General features: G+C 49.9%; 1 protein-coding gene across 1 annotated transcript in view; it reads left to right on the forward strand.

Annotated features, from left to right (window-relative positions):
- The window catches only part of WNK3 (WNK lysine deficient protein kinase 3), a 166505-nt gene extending 151124 nt beyond the window's left edge, over positions 1–15381 (forward strand). Inside the window, exons 21-25 of the mRNA XM_060253263.1 lie at positions 4093–4532; positions 6611–6822; positions 8475–8576; positions 11513–11715; positions 14754–15381. Coding sequence (XP_060109246.1) covers positions 4093–4532; positions 6611–6822; positions 8475–8576; positions 11513–11715; positions 14754–15083 — 1287 coding nt within the window. The 3' untranslated portion in view covers positions 15084–15381. The remainder of the gene's footprint in view (positions 1–4092; positions 4533–6610; positions 6823–8474; positions 8577–11512; positions 11716–14753) is intronic.
- Positions 15382–15667: the final 286 nt, after the last annotated feature.

The raw sequence follows: 15667 nt of genomic DNA on the forward strand, positions 1-15667 counted from the left end.
CTCATTTGCATATTAGGCCACACCCCTAATGCCAAGCCAGCCGGAACTGTGTTCCTGTGTGTTTCTGCTCAAAAAAAGCCCTGCACACAATCACTATTTGTGCAGGCTGTTGTGGCTAGTCGGTATGTCTGGTGGTGGTGAAAAATACCATCAATTTACAGCCGAAAAACCAACAACCTTGGGATTACAGTTACTATGACAAACAATACAACCCCCACCCCCCACCCCAAAACACTGTGATATACTGGCTAACAACATTTAGTAAAACTTTTGAAATTCATATAAGGCTTTTATGCACAATATGAAGAAGTACAGCTTTACAACGTTACAAGAAAGATCAATCCAATCTCATTCATATGAAGCTTATGTGCAGATTAAGAAGAAGGACAACTTTATAGTGTTACAAGAAAAGTCCAGCCAATCTCAATGAGCACCCGGATATGGGCAAGTCAAGTTTAATATGCTCAGAGACCCATCCAAAGAGAAAGAAAATAGGTAACAAGTGGCATAAAAAACATTTACGGATATAGTCTCATTTTGTCCAAAAAACTTTCTCGAGAGTATTTCTGTTTCCTTCAGGATTACCAGCCTCTTATTACAGTGCAATGTAAATGCTCTCTGCAATCTCGATTTTCTTCAAACTCTCACAGTACCACCTAAATATATTTATAATAGGAGTAAGCCAGTCCTTTGCTGGCAACATGCTCTCAACAATATTTATATTATAGGAGCAAGCCAGACCTGAACTTCTTTTGCTGGCTAAATGCTCTCAGCAATTTTTATTATGAGAAAGCCATTCCTGATTGATGACAGTTAATGCTCACTCTACCATTTAAACGTGTAGCTTGGGAGCAGCCAGTCCTGAATCTCTTCTCAACCCAGATACTAAGGTCTTCTGAATTATACATTTGCCAGCCGGTTTACAGTAACCCCTAGTGCAGGGGTGTCAAACATCTGGTCCAGGGGCTGAATCAGGCCCTCAGAGGGCTCCTATCAGGCTCCTGAGCAACTGGCTGTCATATACTTCCTCTCTCTTGCTTCCTTCTGTGTAACAGCTTGTTTTGCAAGGCTTGCTTAATCGCACAGCGCAAAACCTCTATTTCCTCTATTGGCTGAGGCTCCTCCCTTGGGGAAGAAGGGGAAGGAAAGAAGAGCTTTGTTTGCCAGGCTATCACAATTGCACAGCAGAGCTACTGAGCCAAGCCTCTCTTCCTTCTATTGGCTGAGGCTCCTCCCCGTCCTGGTCCCCTAGGGAAGGCAGGAAAGAGCCAGGGCTTCCTTTGCCCAGTTCCCTGGATCCCATGGGAGAAATACAAAAAAAGCACCTTTAAGATCAAGAAATGCTAATGTTTTAAGTTGTTTTTTTTTAAAAAAATCATTATTTGTGTTTGTTTGTGTCCTTTATAAAGTTTATACCTCTGCTACCTAATCTTAAATAGGTACACACATGGCCCAGCCCAACAGGGGTTGGCCCGACAAGGTCTCATTAATGTCGGATCCGGCCCTCCTAACGAATGAGCTTGACACCCCTGCACGTTGCGTTTTCAAAGCAAGAGGCTAACGGAGGTGATTTGCCATCGCCTGCTTCTGAGTTACGACTTCCTTGGTGGTCTCCCATCCGGGTGCCCACCAGGGCTGACCCTGCTTTGATTCCCAGATCTGACGAGATCAAGCTAGCCTGGGCCATCCAGGTCAAGGCAGAGACAAACAGAGGTGGTTTGCCGTTGCTTACCTCTGCATAGCAACCCTGGACTTCCATGTTGGCCTTCTACTCCTAAACAGCGCTAATTCTGCTTAACTTTCGAGATCTGACATGATCAGGCCAAACTGCTGTCCTGGTCAGGACCATTATGTTTTAGTGTGCATGTTTTGATTTTCTATAGTTCACACATTTTTGTTTTAAATTTGCAGCTATTCAGCTTGAGCTTTTATGATTAGAGTGGGTTAAAGAGTGATTAGAGAGCCAGTTTGGTGTGGTGGTTAAGTGTGTGGACTCTTCTCTGGGAGAACCGGGTTTGATTCCCCACTCCTCCACTTGCAGCTGCTGGAATGGCCTTGGGTTAGCCACAGCTCTGGCAGAGGTTGTCCTTGAAAGGGCAGCTGCTGTGAGAGCCCTCTCACCCTCACCCACCTCACAGGGTGTCTGTTGTGGGGGAGGAAGGTAAAGGAGATTGTAGACTGCTCTGAGACTCTGTGATTCAGAGCGAAGGGAGGGGTATAAAGCCAGTTTGGTGTAGTGGTTAAGTGTTTGGACTCTTATCTGGGAGAACTGGGTTTGATTCCCCACTTGCAGCTGCTGGAATGGCCTTGGGTCAGCCATAGCTCTAGCAGAAGTTGTCCTTGAAAGGGCAGCTGCTGTGAGAGTCCCCTTAGCCCCACCCACCTCACAGGGTGTCTGTTGTGGGGGAGGAAATAAATGAAACCCTAAGTATCCTAGATTTGGGTCCACTAGCACCTTAGCAATCAACAATGAGCGTTTTCGCACTGACCTTACTCAGGAGCGACATCCCTCTTCACCGCGCAGCGTCTGCGCGGATTTCGCACTAATTGCTCCGCAGAACCCGGAAGAGCCGCAAAGTCCCGCGGCTTTTGCGTCGCAAATGTAAACTGGCCAAAAACCAGTTTACATTTGCGACGCAAAAGCCGCGGGACTTTGCGGCTCTTCCGGGTTCTGCGGAGCAATTGGTGCGAAATCCGCGCAGACGCTGCACGGTGAGGAGGGACGTCGCTCCCAAGTAAGGTCAGTGCGAAAATGCCCAATATTTTTTAGGTAAAGCTTTAGAGCAGGGGTCCTCAAACTTTTTAAATAGGGGGCCAGTTCACTGTCCCTCAGACTGTTGGAGGGCCGGACTGCCGTTACTGTACAAGGCCGCGGGCCGTCAGTTCTCCGTCTTCTGCATCTCTCTCCCTTCCCCACACCACACACCCCGGCCTGGGAACTCACCTCACCTCGGCATCACCTCACACTCTGTCTCCGCCGCCTCAGCCCAGTGCCGGAAGTGTGCGCTGCTAACGTGAGTTTAGGTTGAACATCACTTCTGGTCTGATTTTGCCATAACCCGGCGGGCCGCATAAACGTCCTCAGCGGGCCGCAGTTTGAGGACCCCTGCTTTAGAGAGTTAAAGCTCCCTTTAGCAGAGCAGAGCTTTGATTTTCGAAAGCTCCCACCTTGAAATACCTTGTTGGTCTTGGAGGTGCTATTGAACTCAAGCATAGCTGTTCTTTTGCAGACCAACGGGGCTATCCTCTGAACCCAAGAATCCTGGCTCCTTATTGCCCCTGCCCTCATTGTTTAGTCCCAACCACCATCCATTCTGCTGTCTTGCATGCAGTGGTGCAAACTGACGTCATGTTGGAGACACAAGAGACTGATTTCCCACTAGCCTTACGCCACTCTCACTCTCCTCTTCTCCGTGGGGCTTCTGTCACATTTCACACTATCTGCCCCGGAGCAGCAACTTGCTCCGCCTCTTTCACGCAGCAAACAAGATCCTCTAAAAAACAGTTTCTGTTTGCCGCACGAACAAGGCGACGCTAGTTGCAGCCCCAGGGCAGGTAGTGTGAAATCCGACGGAACCCCTGCAGAGAAGAGCAGCGTGAGAGCGGCATAAGGGTAGTGGGAAATCGGTCAGAGATTTTAGGGCACGAAACACAATGCAGACGTTCATCCTAGGCTTGCTTGAGTAGGTGGGCGTAATGTAATTGCAGGCTTGGAACCCACTTCTCTGCACCACTGTGAAGACCACCTTTCTGCAAAGCATAGACAGCTTCAAGAGGGGAATGGATAAGCATATGGAGCAGAGGTCCATCAGTGGCTCTTAGCCACAGCTTATTGTTGGAACTCTCTGTCCGGGGCAGTGATGCTCTGTATTCTTGTGCTGGGGGGGCACCGAGGGAGGGCTTCTAGCCCCACTGGTGGACCTCCTGATGGCATTTGGGGGGGTTTTGGCCACTGTGTGACACAGAGTGTTGGACTGGATGGGCCATTGGCCTGATCCAACATGGCTTCTGTTATGTTCTTATGAAAAAGAAATCTGCCAATTTCAACAGTTCCCCCTCCCCCCTTTTTCTCTCTCTCTATTCACACTGCAGGTCATGACGGTGCCCCAGCAGGTAGCTTCTGGCGGCTCAGAAACTGACCCTCCTCCCTCAGAACCTGGGGCAGGAGAAATCGCTCCCACAGAGGGAGAAATGGCCACGGGGAAAACAGACGCCTCATCCACCACCCCCGAGCAGCGGGAGCCAGAGGAGACCACAGCCACTGGCAGCAGCGGGCAGTCTTGCTCTGAGCCGTGGACCAAAGGAGGTTTTGTGCGGAAGCAGCTGAGCTCTGACAGCGAACTGTCTGCCCCCATGGGCGGTGGCCTAGAGGGCTGGGAACGAAGCCAGCGATCGCAAGATGAGCGGGGCAGCACCCACGGCAAGAGGCGCAGCTCCCTCTTTTATTCCCCGTCATCCCCAATGAGCAGTGACGATGAGTCTGAGATTGAAGACGAAGATCTGAAGGTGGAGCTGCAGCGCTTGCGGGAGAAGTAAGAGCTTGTCTTCCAGGCACTAAAAATCAAGGCTTGTGGCTGATTTTTGATGATGATGATGATATTGGATCTATATCCCGCCCTATACTCTGAATTTCAGAGTCTCAGAGTGGCTCACAATCTCCTTTATCCTCCTCCCCCACAACAGACACCCTGTGAGGTGGGTGGGGCTAAGAGAGCTCTGACAGAACATGCCCTTTCAAGGACAACTCCTGCCAGAGCTGTAGCTGACCCAAGGCCGTTCCAGCAGGTGCAAGTGAAGGAGTGGGGAATCAAACCTGGTTCTCCCAGATACGAGTCTGTGCACTTAACCACTACACCAAACTGGCTCTTAATTTCTCAGAGCTAGCAGGTGACTCTCATGTGGGCATAGAGTGGGATGCATCAGGATTCCCCCTGCACTCCACGGCACTGATGGTCAAAGTGTGATATTTCTGGGTTGGGACTAGGCTTGTAACCGCAGGGAGGCCTGTGGGGGCACTGCCCCCTGACTTTCAGGCTGACTTTCTGGGGTGCAGCCTTTTTTTTTTTTTTGCATGAGTGGTTTGCTATAACCTGCCTCTGCGTAGCGACCCTGGACTTCCTCATTGATCTCCCCTCTGTGTACTGACTGCTTGGGGGCTGACTCTACTTGGCTTCCAAGAGTTGATCATGTTGGGCTAGCCTGGGCCATCCAGGTCAGGGCATACTTCTGCTGGTGGTGAAAAGTGCAGTCAAGTCTCAGGTGACTTATGGAAACCCATAGGGCAGGGTATCAAACATGCGGCCCAGGGGCCAAATCAGGCTCCCAGAGGGCTCCTTTCAGGCCCCCGAGCAACTGGCTCTTGTCTGCTTCCTTCTCCCTCTCTCTTGCTTCCTCCTCCCTCTCAGCTTGCTTTGCAAGGTTTGCTCAATTGCACAGGAGCTATACAGCAAAACCGCCATTTCTCCTCCCCCTCCTGGTCCCCCAGGGGAAGGAAGGAAAGAGCCAGAGCTTCCTTTGCCTAGTTCCTTGGATCCCATGGCAGAAATACAAAGAAAGCACTTTTAAGACCAACAAGTGCTAACGTTTTAAGTTTAAAAAGAAAATCTTCCATTGTGTTTGTCTGTGTCCTTTAAAAGGTTTATATCTCTGCTACCGAATTTTAAATAGGTACACGCATGGCCCAGCCTGACAAGGTCCCATTTATGTCAGATCCAGCCCTCATAATACATGAGTTTGAAACCCTTGCATAGGATTTTCAAGGCAAGAGGTGGACAAAGATGGTTTCCCATCACCTTCCTCTGCGTGGCAACCCTGGACTTCCTGGGGGTCTCCCCTCCAAATACTAACAAAGCACCTAGATGGGGCTAGCCTGGAGCATCCTCTACGGGTGGGCATTCGGCCGGCCCTCCCCAGTCTGCACTGGATGCCCATTGAGTACTGGGTCCGCTTCAAGGTTTTAATTTTAGCGTCTAAAGCCTTACACAGCCTGGGACCAACATACCTGCAGGACCATCTCCTCCCATATATACCCAGGAGGTCGTTACATTCAGCCTCCCAACATCTGTTGGCCATCTCTGGCCCAAGAGACGCCCACCTTGCCACAACTAGGGCCAGGGCTTTTTCAGTCCTGGCCCCGACCCGGTGGAATCAGCTCCCTACAGAGATCCGGGCCCTACCTGGCTTATTAGCCTTCCGTAAGGCCTGTAAAACGGAGCTGTTCCGCCAGGCTTTTAGCTGAGGCTGCGGGTGTCTATTTCTTGATCTGGTCGGCCTCCCCTGTCGGCACTGTCACCTGAGCTGTTAAATGGAATAATAGCTGCCATTCCTATGGCATAACATCTTATGATGAGGTGAGATGGCCAGGCTGGGCAATATTGTGATGCTATGGAAAAATTTCTGAGTGCTGTTGAGTTGTCAGTTTTTAAACTGTTTTTTAATTGTATTTTATTGTTTTGTCACATGTTGTACTCCGCCCTGAGCCCTACGGGGCGTGGGTGGAATAGAAATATTCGAAAATAAATGCAGGCGAGAGCATTGCATGAGCAGGCACGCAGGCCACAAGCCAGGAGAGTCTGCTTGCTAAGGTGGTGTCATTTCCTTTCCTTTGCAGGCATATTCAGGAAGTGGTGACCCTTCAGGCTCAGCAGAACAGGGAGTTGCAGGAATTGTATGAGCGGCTCCGGTCCATCAAAGATAGCAGGTCAGAATCGTCCGAAGTCTCCCTGCAACTGTCTTCTCCACGCCGGCCCAAATCGTTCAAAAGCAAGCTGCGCAGCAGGCCCCAGTCCCTCTCACATGCTGACAATGGCATTGTGGCTGCTGGTAAGGAGGAAGGGAGCGGGGCATCGTTTGCAACATTTGCGCCCCGCAGGAAAATAATCCGAAGTTTCCTTAATAGGCATGGTTTATTTTGATTTTCCCCCCGGAAATCCTTCTTTTCCCTGCAATGAGAACCCAAAGCAGCATGTTACATAGTTCTTCTCTCCTCCACCCTATCCTCACAACAACACCCCTGTGAGGTAGGACTGAGGGTGTGTGATGGGTGCAAGGTGACCCAGCAGGAGTTCCACAGCTGAGCAGGGATTCAGACTGGATTCTCTTTCATCCTAGTCCACTACACCTAGACCAACTAGCCTTATGCCATTCTCATGCTCCTCTTCCATCGGATTTTACACTATCTGCCCCAGGCCTGCAACTTACTTTGCCTTTTTTGCGCAGCAAACAAGATCCTCTAAAAACCAGTTTCTGTTTGCCACGGGAAAAAGATAGTTGCAGCCCCGGAGCCGATAGTGTGAAATCTGACGGATGCCCTGCAGAGAAGAGGAGCATGAAAGCGGCATATGGCTAATGGGAAATCTTTCTTTTTCAGATGGAACACAGATGAAATTAGCAATGATGAGCCCATTAGTGATCAGCGGGGGGAGGGGGAGAGTTGTAGCAGGAACTCCTTTGCATATCAGGCCACACACCCCTGATGTAGCCAGTCCTCCAAGAACTTACAGTAGGCCCTGTAAGAAGAGCCCTGTAAGCTCCAGGAGGATTGGCTACATCAGGAGTGTGTGGCCTAATATGCAAAGGAATTCCTTCCGCAATAAAGCCCTGGTGAGCAGCAAAGTTAGTCCTTTTCTCATTGCCTTGACATTGTAAAGCAGGGGCCTCCAATGAGGTGCCCACCAACACCTTTCCTGATGTCCTCCAAGTGTCTTCAGAAAGTAGTTGGGGCTTTTGCCCAACAAGGCTTCTGACTGGCAACAGATTTAAAAAAACAAAAACAAATGCTGCTTTGGCAGCAGCTGCTACCCCAACACAAGGATCTTCACTGTGTGATTGAAGAAGTCAGGCTGCAGCAGAATTCCACAAGTGGAATGGGCAATGATGAGCCCATTAGTGAGCAGTGGGGTGGGTGGGTTTGTAGCAGGAACTCCTTTGCATATCAGGCTACACCCCGCCCCCCCCCCCCCCCGATGTAGCCAATCCAAGAATTTGCAGTAGGCCCTGTACTAAGCTCTGTAAGCTCCAGGAGGATTGGCTACATCAGGAGTGTATAGCCTGATATCAGGAATTCAGACTGGGTTCTCCTCCATCCTAGTCCAGTACACCTAATCTTTCTGCTTCGGACGGAACACAGATGGAATGGGCAACGATGAGCCCATTAGTGAGCAGCAGGGGCGTTTTTTTTTTTTGTAGCAGGAACTCCTTTGCATATCAGGCTATACCCCCCTGATGTAGCCTGACTTTTCCTCCATTGGTTTGGGGGGTCTTTTTTGGCGTTGTATATATTTTTCCTCAGTGTGCCAACCTCTTCCAAAATGCCTCTTAAGAATGGAACCCCGTTCGTTGCTCAGATCCTCAAGAGAGCCTTGCAGATAATTGATAAAATGTGTTTCAACTCAACCAACCAAATTACCGTATAACTAGTTTTGGTGCCTCTAACGGTGTGCTCCCCCCCCCCCCCCTATTCCTCTGCCCCACAGAATGTTGCTGTGCCACCACTGCTGCCTCTGTGATAGACTATCAGCTGAGCATTCAGGCCCACCTGCTGCACCAGAGCTGTTCCCAGGCAGAGCCTAGCCAAGGTATTTATAAACTCCCTCCTGCATGCTATCAGTGACTCCCATTTGTAGCACGTTTTGTACCTGATCGGTTCTTCGCCATGGAAATCCACTTCCTGTTTTTGCTACTAATTTGCTTGTTGTTCAATCGCACAGTCAAGTCCGACTCTTTGCGACCCCGTGGACCAAGTCACGCCAGGCCCTCCTGTCTTCCACCATCCTCCGAAGTCTGCTCAAATTTGTGTTTGTTACATCAGTAACGCTGTCCAGCCATCTAATCTTTTGCCGTCCCCTTCTTCTTTTGCCTTCTGTCTTTCCCAGCATCAGGATCTTCTCCAGGGAGTGCTCCCTTTTTATTGGGTGGCCAGAGTATTTGAGCTTCAGCTTCAGCATCTGACCTTCCAGGGAACAGTCTGGGTTGATTTCCCTTAGGGCTGACTGATTTGATCTTCTTGCAGTCCAAGGGACTCTCAAGACTCTTCTCCAGCACCACAGCTTCTTTTGCCTTCTGTCTTTCCCAGCATCAGGGTCTTCTCCAATGTGTGCTCCCTTCTCATTGGGTGGCCAAAGTATTTGAGCTTCAGCTTCAGCATCTGACCTTCCAGGGAACAGTCAGGGTTGATTTCCCTTAGGACTAATTGACTGGATCTTCTTGCAGTCCAAGGGACTCTCAAGAGTCTTCTCCAGCACCCCAGCTCAAAAGCATCTATTCTTCTGCGCTCGGCTACTCATTAGTCAGAGTCTTTTAAGACCAGCTCCTGTTGCTAAACCCTCAGGCATAATCTTTGCTCTGCTTGGGAGCCCCCCCCCCAAAAAAATAAATAAATAAATCCCAATTATAATTTGCAGCACCAGGTCTTGAAAAACTCAAAAGGACGGGATGGGGGAACTCTAAAGATCCACATTTTACTGTTTTCCTCTTGATTCTCATTTTACTGTTAAAAGGCACAGATGACAACACCACAAGTCAGTGGGATGTAGATAAGCTTGATATACCATGTATCTGTAGCCCATGGTCTTGATGAGGGGTGGAATTCTAGCAGGAGATCCTTTGTATGTTAGGCCACACACACCCTATGTAGCCAATCCTCCAAGAGCTTACAGGGCTCTTTTTTGTAAGCTTTTGGAGGATTGGCTACATCGGGGGGTGGGGAGGTGGCCTAATATGCAAAGGAGCTTCTGCTAGAATTCCACCCTTGGTCTTGGTGAATGCACAAATTCTGATGTGTAGCATTCTGAGATTTCCATGTAGATAGCTTCAGAGGGTAGCCCTATTGCTCTGCAGTAAATATGCTGGATTTGAGTCCAGTCAGCTGCTGAGGCTCATAGCCTCATTAAAGGCAATAACTTTCCTGTGTCTTAGCCTTCCCCAAGCTCAGTGATTCTTTTTGAGGTTGGATCAGAAGAAGACCCCTAGTTGATCTGCTGAAAATCAGCTTCTGTCTCCCCACAGCACACACACCTCAAAAAACTCTTTGCTGTGGATACGTAGTAGAGTTTCCAGGACTGAAAGACCAGTAGCCAACTCTCAACTGACCTTTGAACTCAGCCATGAGATGGCTTCTGATTCTCCACCCCACCCCAGTGGCCAAAACTAGGATCCAGTGGTTTCCCCAGGAGGAAATCAGAAGCTAACTCCCAGCTGATCCCTCCCATGATAGGCGATGAGCTGGGAGTCAGCTCCCGATTTAATTTAATTTGCGATTTATACCCCGCCCTATCCCGCAGAGCGGGCTCAGGGTGGCTTATTAAACACAATGAATTTAAGATATCTCATAGATATGATACATAACTCCATAAGACCGTAACTCCAACAATGGTATAGCCTACGACCATAGTTCAGCATTTGGTACAACTTCAGCTAGGTAACACCACTTCAGCACAGTTGTAACTCAGACCCTCAAGCACATGAATAGTAAAGTGCTGGGGGAAGGTTTCAGAGGACGGCTGGTAGATTTAAAGCCTAGCGGAAGATTTAAAGCCTCCGTCTTACAGGCCCTGCAAAACTTAGGTAAGTCCTGCAGGGTCCTGATCTCCAACGGGAGCTCATTCCACCAGGTAGGGGCCCAGATTGAAAAGGCCGTGCTGCGATTATCTTGTCGGTTCTGAAATGCCTGTTGAATAATCCACTATCTGATCAGAAGTGGTGAACAGGTCGTGGGCCAAGCTGACAAGTGCTTGAGCATCCCTGTACACAAGCTTAATTTATTTAACTTGGCTTCCTTGGATGCCGAACTTAAGACATCTCAACACATGAGCACCCAGGCAGCTGCCTCACATGGCTTTTCTGACCTGGCCAAAGGAGAGCAATGCCTAAGCCAGGGCTGGCCAAACTGTGGCTCAGGAGCCACATGTGGCTCTTCCATACGTATTGTGTGGCTCTCGAAGCCCCCACCACACCATCAGCCAGCTTAGGGAAGGCATTTCTCTTTTTAAATCACTTCTCCAAGTCAAGCCAGCTAGCAGCTGGAAGAATGTATTTAAAGTTACTTTCTTTCTACCTCTCTCTCTCTTTCTCCATCTATTTTCCTTCCTGCTTGCCTGCCTGCCTGCACAGACTCTTATCTGGGAGAACGGGGTTTGATTGCTCACTCCTCCACTTGCACCTGCTGGAATGGCCTTGTGTCAGCCATAGCTATCGCAGGAGTTGTCCTTGAAAGGGCAGCTTCTGGGAGAGCTCTCTCAGCCCCACCTACCTCACAGGATGTCTGTTGTGGGGGAAGAAGATAAAGGAGATTGTAAGCCGCTCTGAGACTGATTCAGAGAGAAGGGTGGGGTATAAATCTAGGGTCTTCTCCTTCTTTCCTTCCTCCCTTCCTTCTTCCTTCCCTTAAACATCTGACATTTATTCTTTGTGGCTCTTACGTTAAGCAAGCCCTGGCCTAAACGATGCATGCCCTTTCCAATCTTTCTGAGGCAGATTTCTGAAACAGGCCTTTAAAAACACGCCTTCTCCTCAGATCCCCTCTGCATCGTCAGCAGCACCGCATCTTGCCAGCAGGCTACAGCCAGTAAGAAAGGGATGTTCACGGACGACCTGCACAAGTTGGTGGATGACTGGACAAAAGAAAAGGTGGGGAACTCCCTGATCAAGCCGAGCCTCAACCAGATCAAACAGAACAAGCACCGGCTGGACGCTGATAGCTGGAGCAAAGTGTACGAGGTGAGGGGGGTTTGCGTGGAGGTGCGGACCCCCTGGCGGAGGAGACAAATCAGTCCATGAGCCGAAAGCTCTCAGCCCTTGGCTTCCTGGAAGAGCAGCTGCTCAGGCAAGCCCTCTCCCCACCCTGCGACTTTCCTTTCTGTCTCTTATCTGGAACAACTGGGTTTGATTTCCCACTCCTCCACTTGCACCTGCTGGAATGGCCTTGGGTCAGCCATAGCTCTCGCAGAGCTGTTCTTGAAAGGGCAGCTTCTGTCAGAGCTCTCTCAGCCCCACCCAACTCACAGAGTTTGATTCCCCACTCCTCCACTTGCAGCTGCTGGAATGGCGTTGGGTTAGCCATTGCTCTCGCAGAGGTTGTCCTTGAAAGGGCAGCTGTTGTGAGAGCCCTCTCCAGCCCCACCCACCTCACAGGGTGTCTGTTGTGGGGGAGGAAGGTAAAGGAGATTGTGAGCCACTGAGATTCGGAGTGGAGGGCAAGATATGAATCCAATATCATCTTCATCTGTCAGAGCTCTCAGCCCCACCCACCTCACAGGGTTTAATTCCCCACTCCTCCACTTGCAGCTGCTGGAACGGCCTTCTTCTTCTTCTTTTGGCCTCAATATCCTTGACACTAAAGTGCTCACCTTAGCATTTTGAGCAGGGGCCATAGCTCTCGCAGAGGTTGTCCTTGAAAGGGCAGCTGCTGTGAGAGTCCTCTCAGCCTCACCCACCTCAAAGGGTGTCTGTTGTGGGGGAGGAAGGTAAAGGAGACTGTGAGCCACTCTGAGACTCTGAGATTCAGAGTGGAGGGCGGGATATAAATCCAATATCTTCTTCATCTGTCAGAGCTCTCAGCCCCACCCACCTTACAGGCTTTAATTTCCTACTCCTCCACTTGCAGCTGCTGGAATAGCCTCAGGTCAGCCATAGTTCTCGCAAGAGATGTGCTCGAAAGGGCAGCTTCTGTCAGAGCTCTCTCAGCCTCACCCCCTCACAGGGTGTCTGTTGTGGGGGAAGAAGATAAAGGAGATTGTGAGCCACTCTGAGACTCTGATTCAGAGAGAAGGGCAGGGTATAAATCTACGGTCTTCTTCCTCTTTTGGCCTCAAGTTCCTTGACACTAAAGTGCTCACCTTAGCATTTTGAGCAGGGGCTCATTTTTCTCCTGAGATTTGAGCCCGGCAGGAGATGTTATCTCCAAGTATGGACTGAGTGCAGAAGCTGTTTCTTAAGTGTTAAAGCCTGGCAGTGCTTCATTGATCAGGCTGGAGAGCAGCACAGAGCACACATTCTGTGACTGGGAGGAGTTGTAGATTCCTGGCCCAGAGAAAGTTTGGGTGGTGGCAAGTGCTATTGAGTCGCTGCTGACTTAGAATCATAGAGTTGGAAGGGGCCTCCAGGGTCATCTAGTCCAACCCCTGCACAATGCAAGAAATTCACAAACACACACACAACACACACAGTCTGTGACCCCTGCTGCATGCCCAGAAGATGGTACAAAACCTCCAAGATCCCTGGCCAAACTATTCCGAAGGAAAATTGCTTCCTGACTTATGGTGACCCTGTATACCTGGCCAAATTATTCCGGAGGAAAATTGCTTCCTGACTTATGGTGACCCTGTATACATACAGTGATGGTATCGCTTCACTCTGCTCTGGTAAGGCCTCACCTGGAATATTGTGTTCAATTTTGGGGCACCACATTTTAAGAAGTATATAGACAAGCTGGGACGGGTCCAGAGGAGGAGGACGAAGATGGTGAGGGGTCTGGAGACCAAGTCCTATGAAGGAAGGTTGAGAGAGCTGGGGATGTTTAGCCTGGAGAGGAGGCGGCTGAGAGGTGATACGATCACCATCTTCAAGTACTTGAAGGGCTGCCATAGAGAGGATGGTGTGGAATTGTTTTCTGTGGCCCCGGAAGGTAGGACCAGAACCAGTGGGTTGAAATTAAATCAAAAGAGTTTCCGGTTCAACATTAGGAAGAACTTTGTGACCGTTAGAGCGGTTCCTCAGTGGAACAGGCTTCCTCGGGAGGCGGTGGGCTCTCTTTCCTTGGAGGTTTTGAAACAGAGGCTAGGTGGCCATCTGACAGCGATGAAGATCCTGTGAAGTTAGGGGGAGGTGTTTGTGAGTTTCCTGCATTGTGCAGGGGGTTGGACTGGAGGTCTCTTCCAACTCTATGATTCTAAGGCAAGAGATGTTCAGAGGTGGTTTGCTATGGCCTGCCTCTGGACTTCTTTTGGAGTCCCCCCTCCAAGTATGTACCGGAGCTGACCCTGCTTAGCTTCCGAAATATGACGAGTCCAGGCTAGCTATCCAGGTCTGGGCAGAGAGGAACAAAGGTGACTTGCCCTTGCCTGCCATGTGAACCAGCCCTGGATTTCCTTGCTGGTCTCCCATCCAAGCACCAACCAGGGCCAGCCCTGCTTAGCTTCTGAGGTCTGATGAGATCAGGCTAATCCGGGCCAGAGAAAGTTTTAAGGTGTACGGAACTGGTGCTTAGAAAGGACTTTTGCCCTTAGCGATCTGGAGAGAAAAGATAACAACTGTCTCTAAAATATACACAAGCAAGCCTTTGCTCAGATCTACAGGTGCCTGTTCATTTATCAGAATTTCTGCAGTATGTCGAGATTAGAACTGACATTGCTTTTGAAAATTTCCTCTGTTCAGATGGCCAGAAAAAAAGGTACATTTTTAATTTTGGGAGGGCAGCAACTGTGATGATGGCCTTATCCACGGGTGGAATTCTAGCAGGAGCTCCTTTGCATATTAGGCTGCATCCCCCCTGATGTAGCCAATCCTCCAAGAACTTACAAAAAAGGAGCCTTGTAAGCTTTTGGAGGATTGGCTACATCGGGGAGGTGTGACCTAATATGCAAAGGAGCTCTGAGAAGGGGACTCCGAGGATCCTAAATTCGAATCCTCTTTCATGCTGCCTTGTAAATGAGAGATTGCAAAGGGCACAGAGTTGACTGAAGTGCACAAAGGGCAAATACGACGTGCGGATTTCTCACTCGCTCTCGTCTGTGTGTGTTCTTTGTTTCCTTCTTAAGACAACGTCGTCCACGGTGGGCTACACGTCGACGTGGATTTCTTCGCTTTCCCAGATCCGTGGGACCGTCCCGACCGCTTTGCCCCAAGGACTCCCCCTGTCGCCCTTCCCCGGCACGCTGACATCCTACGGAGTACCCCACGTATGCCAGTACAACGCCATGGCGGGGACAGCTTACCCGGTGCAATGGGTGGGCATTTCCGGCACAGCCCAGCAGTCCGTTGTCGTCCCCGCTCAACCCTTGGGACCGTTTCAGCCGGGGATAAGCATGCCAGCGTTCCCAGCGTCACCTGTGCAAAACCCAGCTCCCATCCCCCCGGGTCCTAAATGAAGGCGGATGGTTAACGGAGGATAGATATGGGGACTGTGCCTATAACTCATGATTCCATTCCTCTGCCTTGCATTCTGTGGCCTGGATTTTTTCGGTGGGGAGGGTGCCTTCCCCAGTGCAGTGACACGGGAGCAGTGGGGGAGACTGCCTTTGCATTCTCCTCTTTGAAATACTTGATTTAGTTTTCTTGGGGAGAGGGGGGGGGATTTTTTTTAAGTACTTGAGAGAGCTTTGGCCTGTGTGTCTCATCGTTCTTGAGATGGACAGCATGCCCATCTGCTGCTTATGAACGAGCCTTTCCCTTTTCCTCTTGCCCCATTCCTTCCCTCTGTCGCTACTGCTTCAGGGGCTGATTGTTACACCTCTTAAAACAATTCCCTTCTTGGTGGTCAGGTTAAATTTATCGAAGGGGAGGGACTGGCCGTGGAAGAGTGACATCTCCGATTCTGTTTCGTCTTAGGTTTCTGTCGGGTTTTGTCGACGGCTCAGATTTTTAGCCTAGCGTGGGGTATTTTTTTTTAAAAAAAAGAAGAAATGGGCTCTGTTAGCGTGGCTAGCTGTCGTGGAACCCTGTCCCTCCTTGG

The sequence above is a fragment of the Heteronotia binoei genome, chromosome 13, assembly GCF_032191835.1.
Source record: "Heteronotia binoei isolate CCM8104 ecotype False Entrance Well chromosome 13, APGP_CSIRO_Hbin_v1, whole genome shotgun sequence".
Lineage (NCBI taxonomy): Eukaryota > Metazoa > Chordata > Lepidosauria > Squamata > Gekkonidae > Heteronotia > Heteronotia binoei.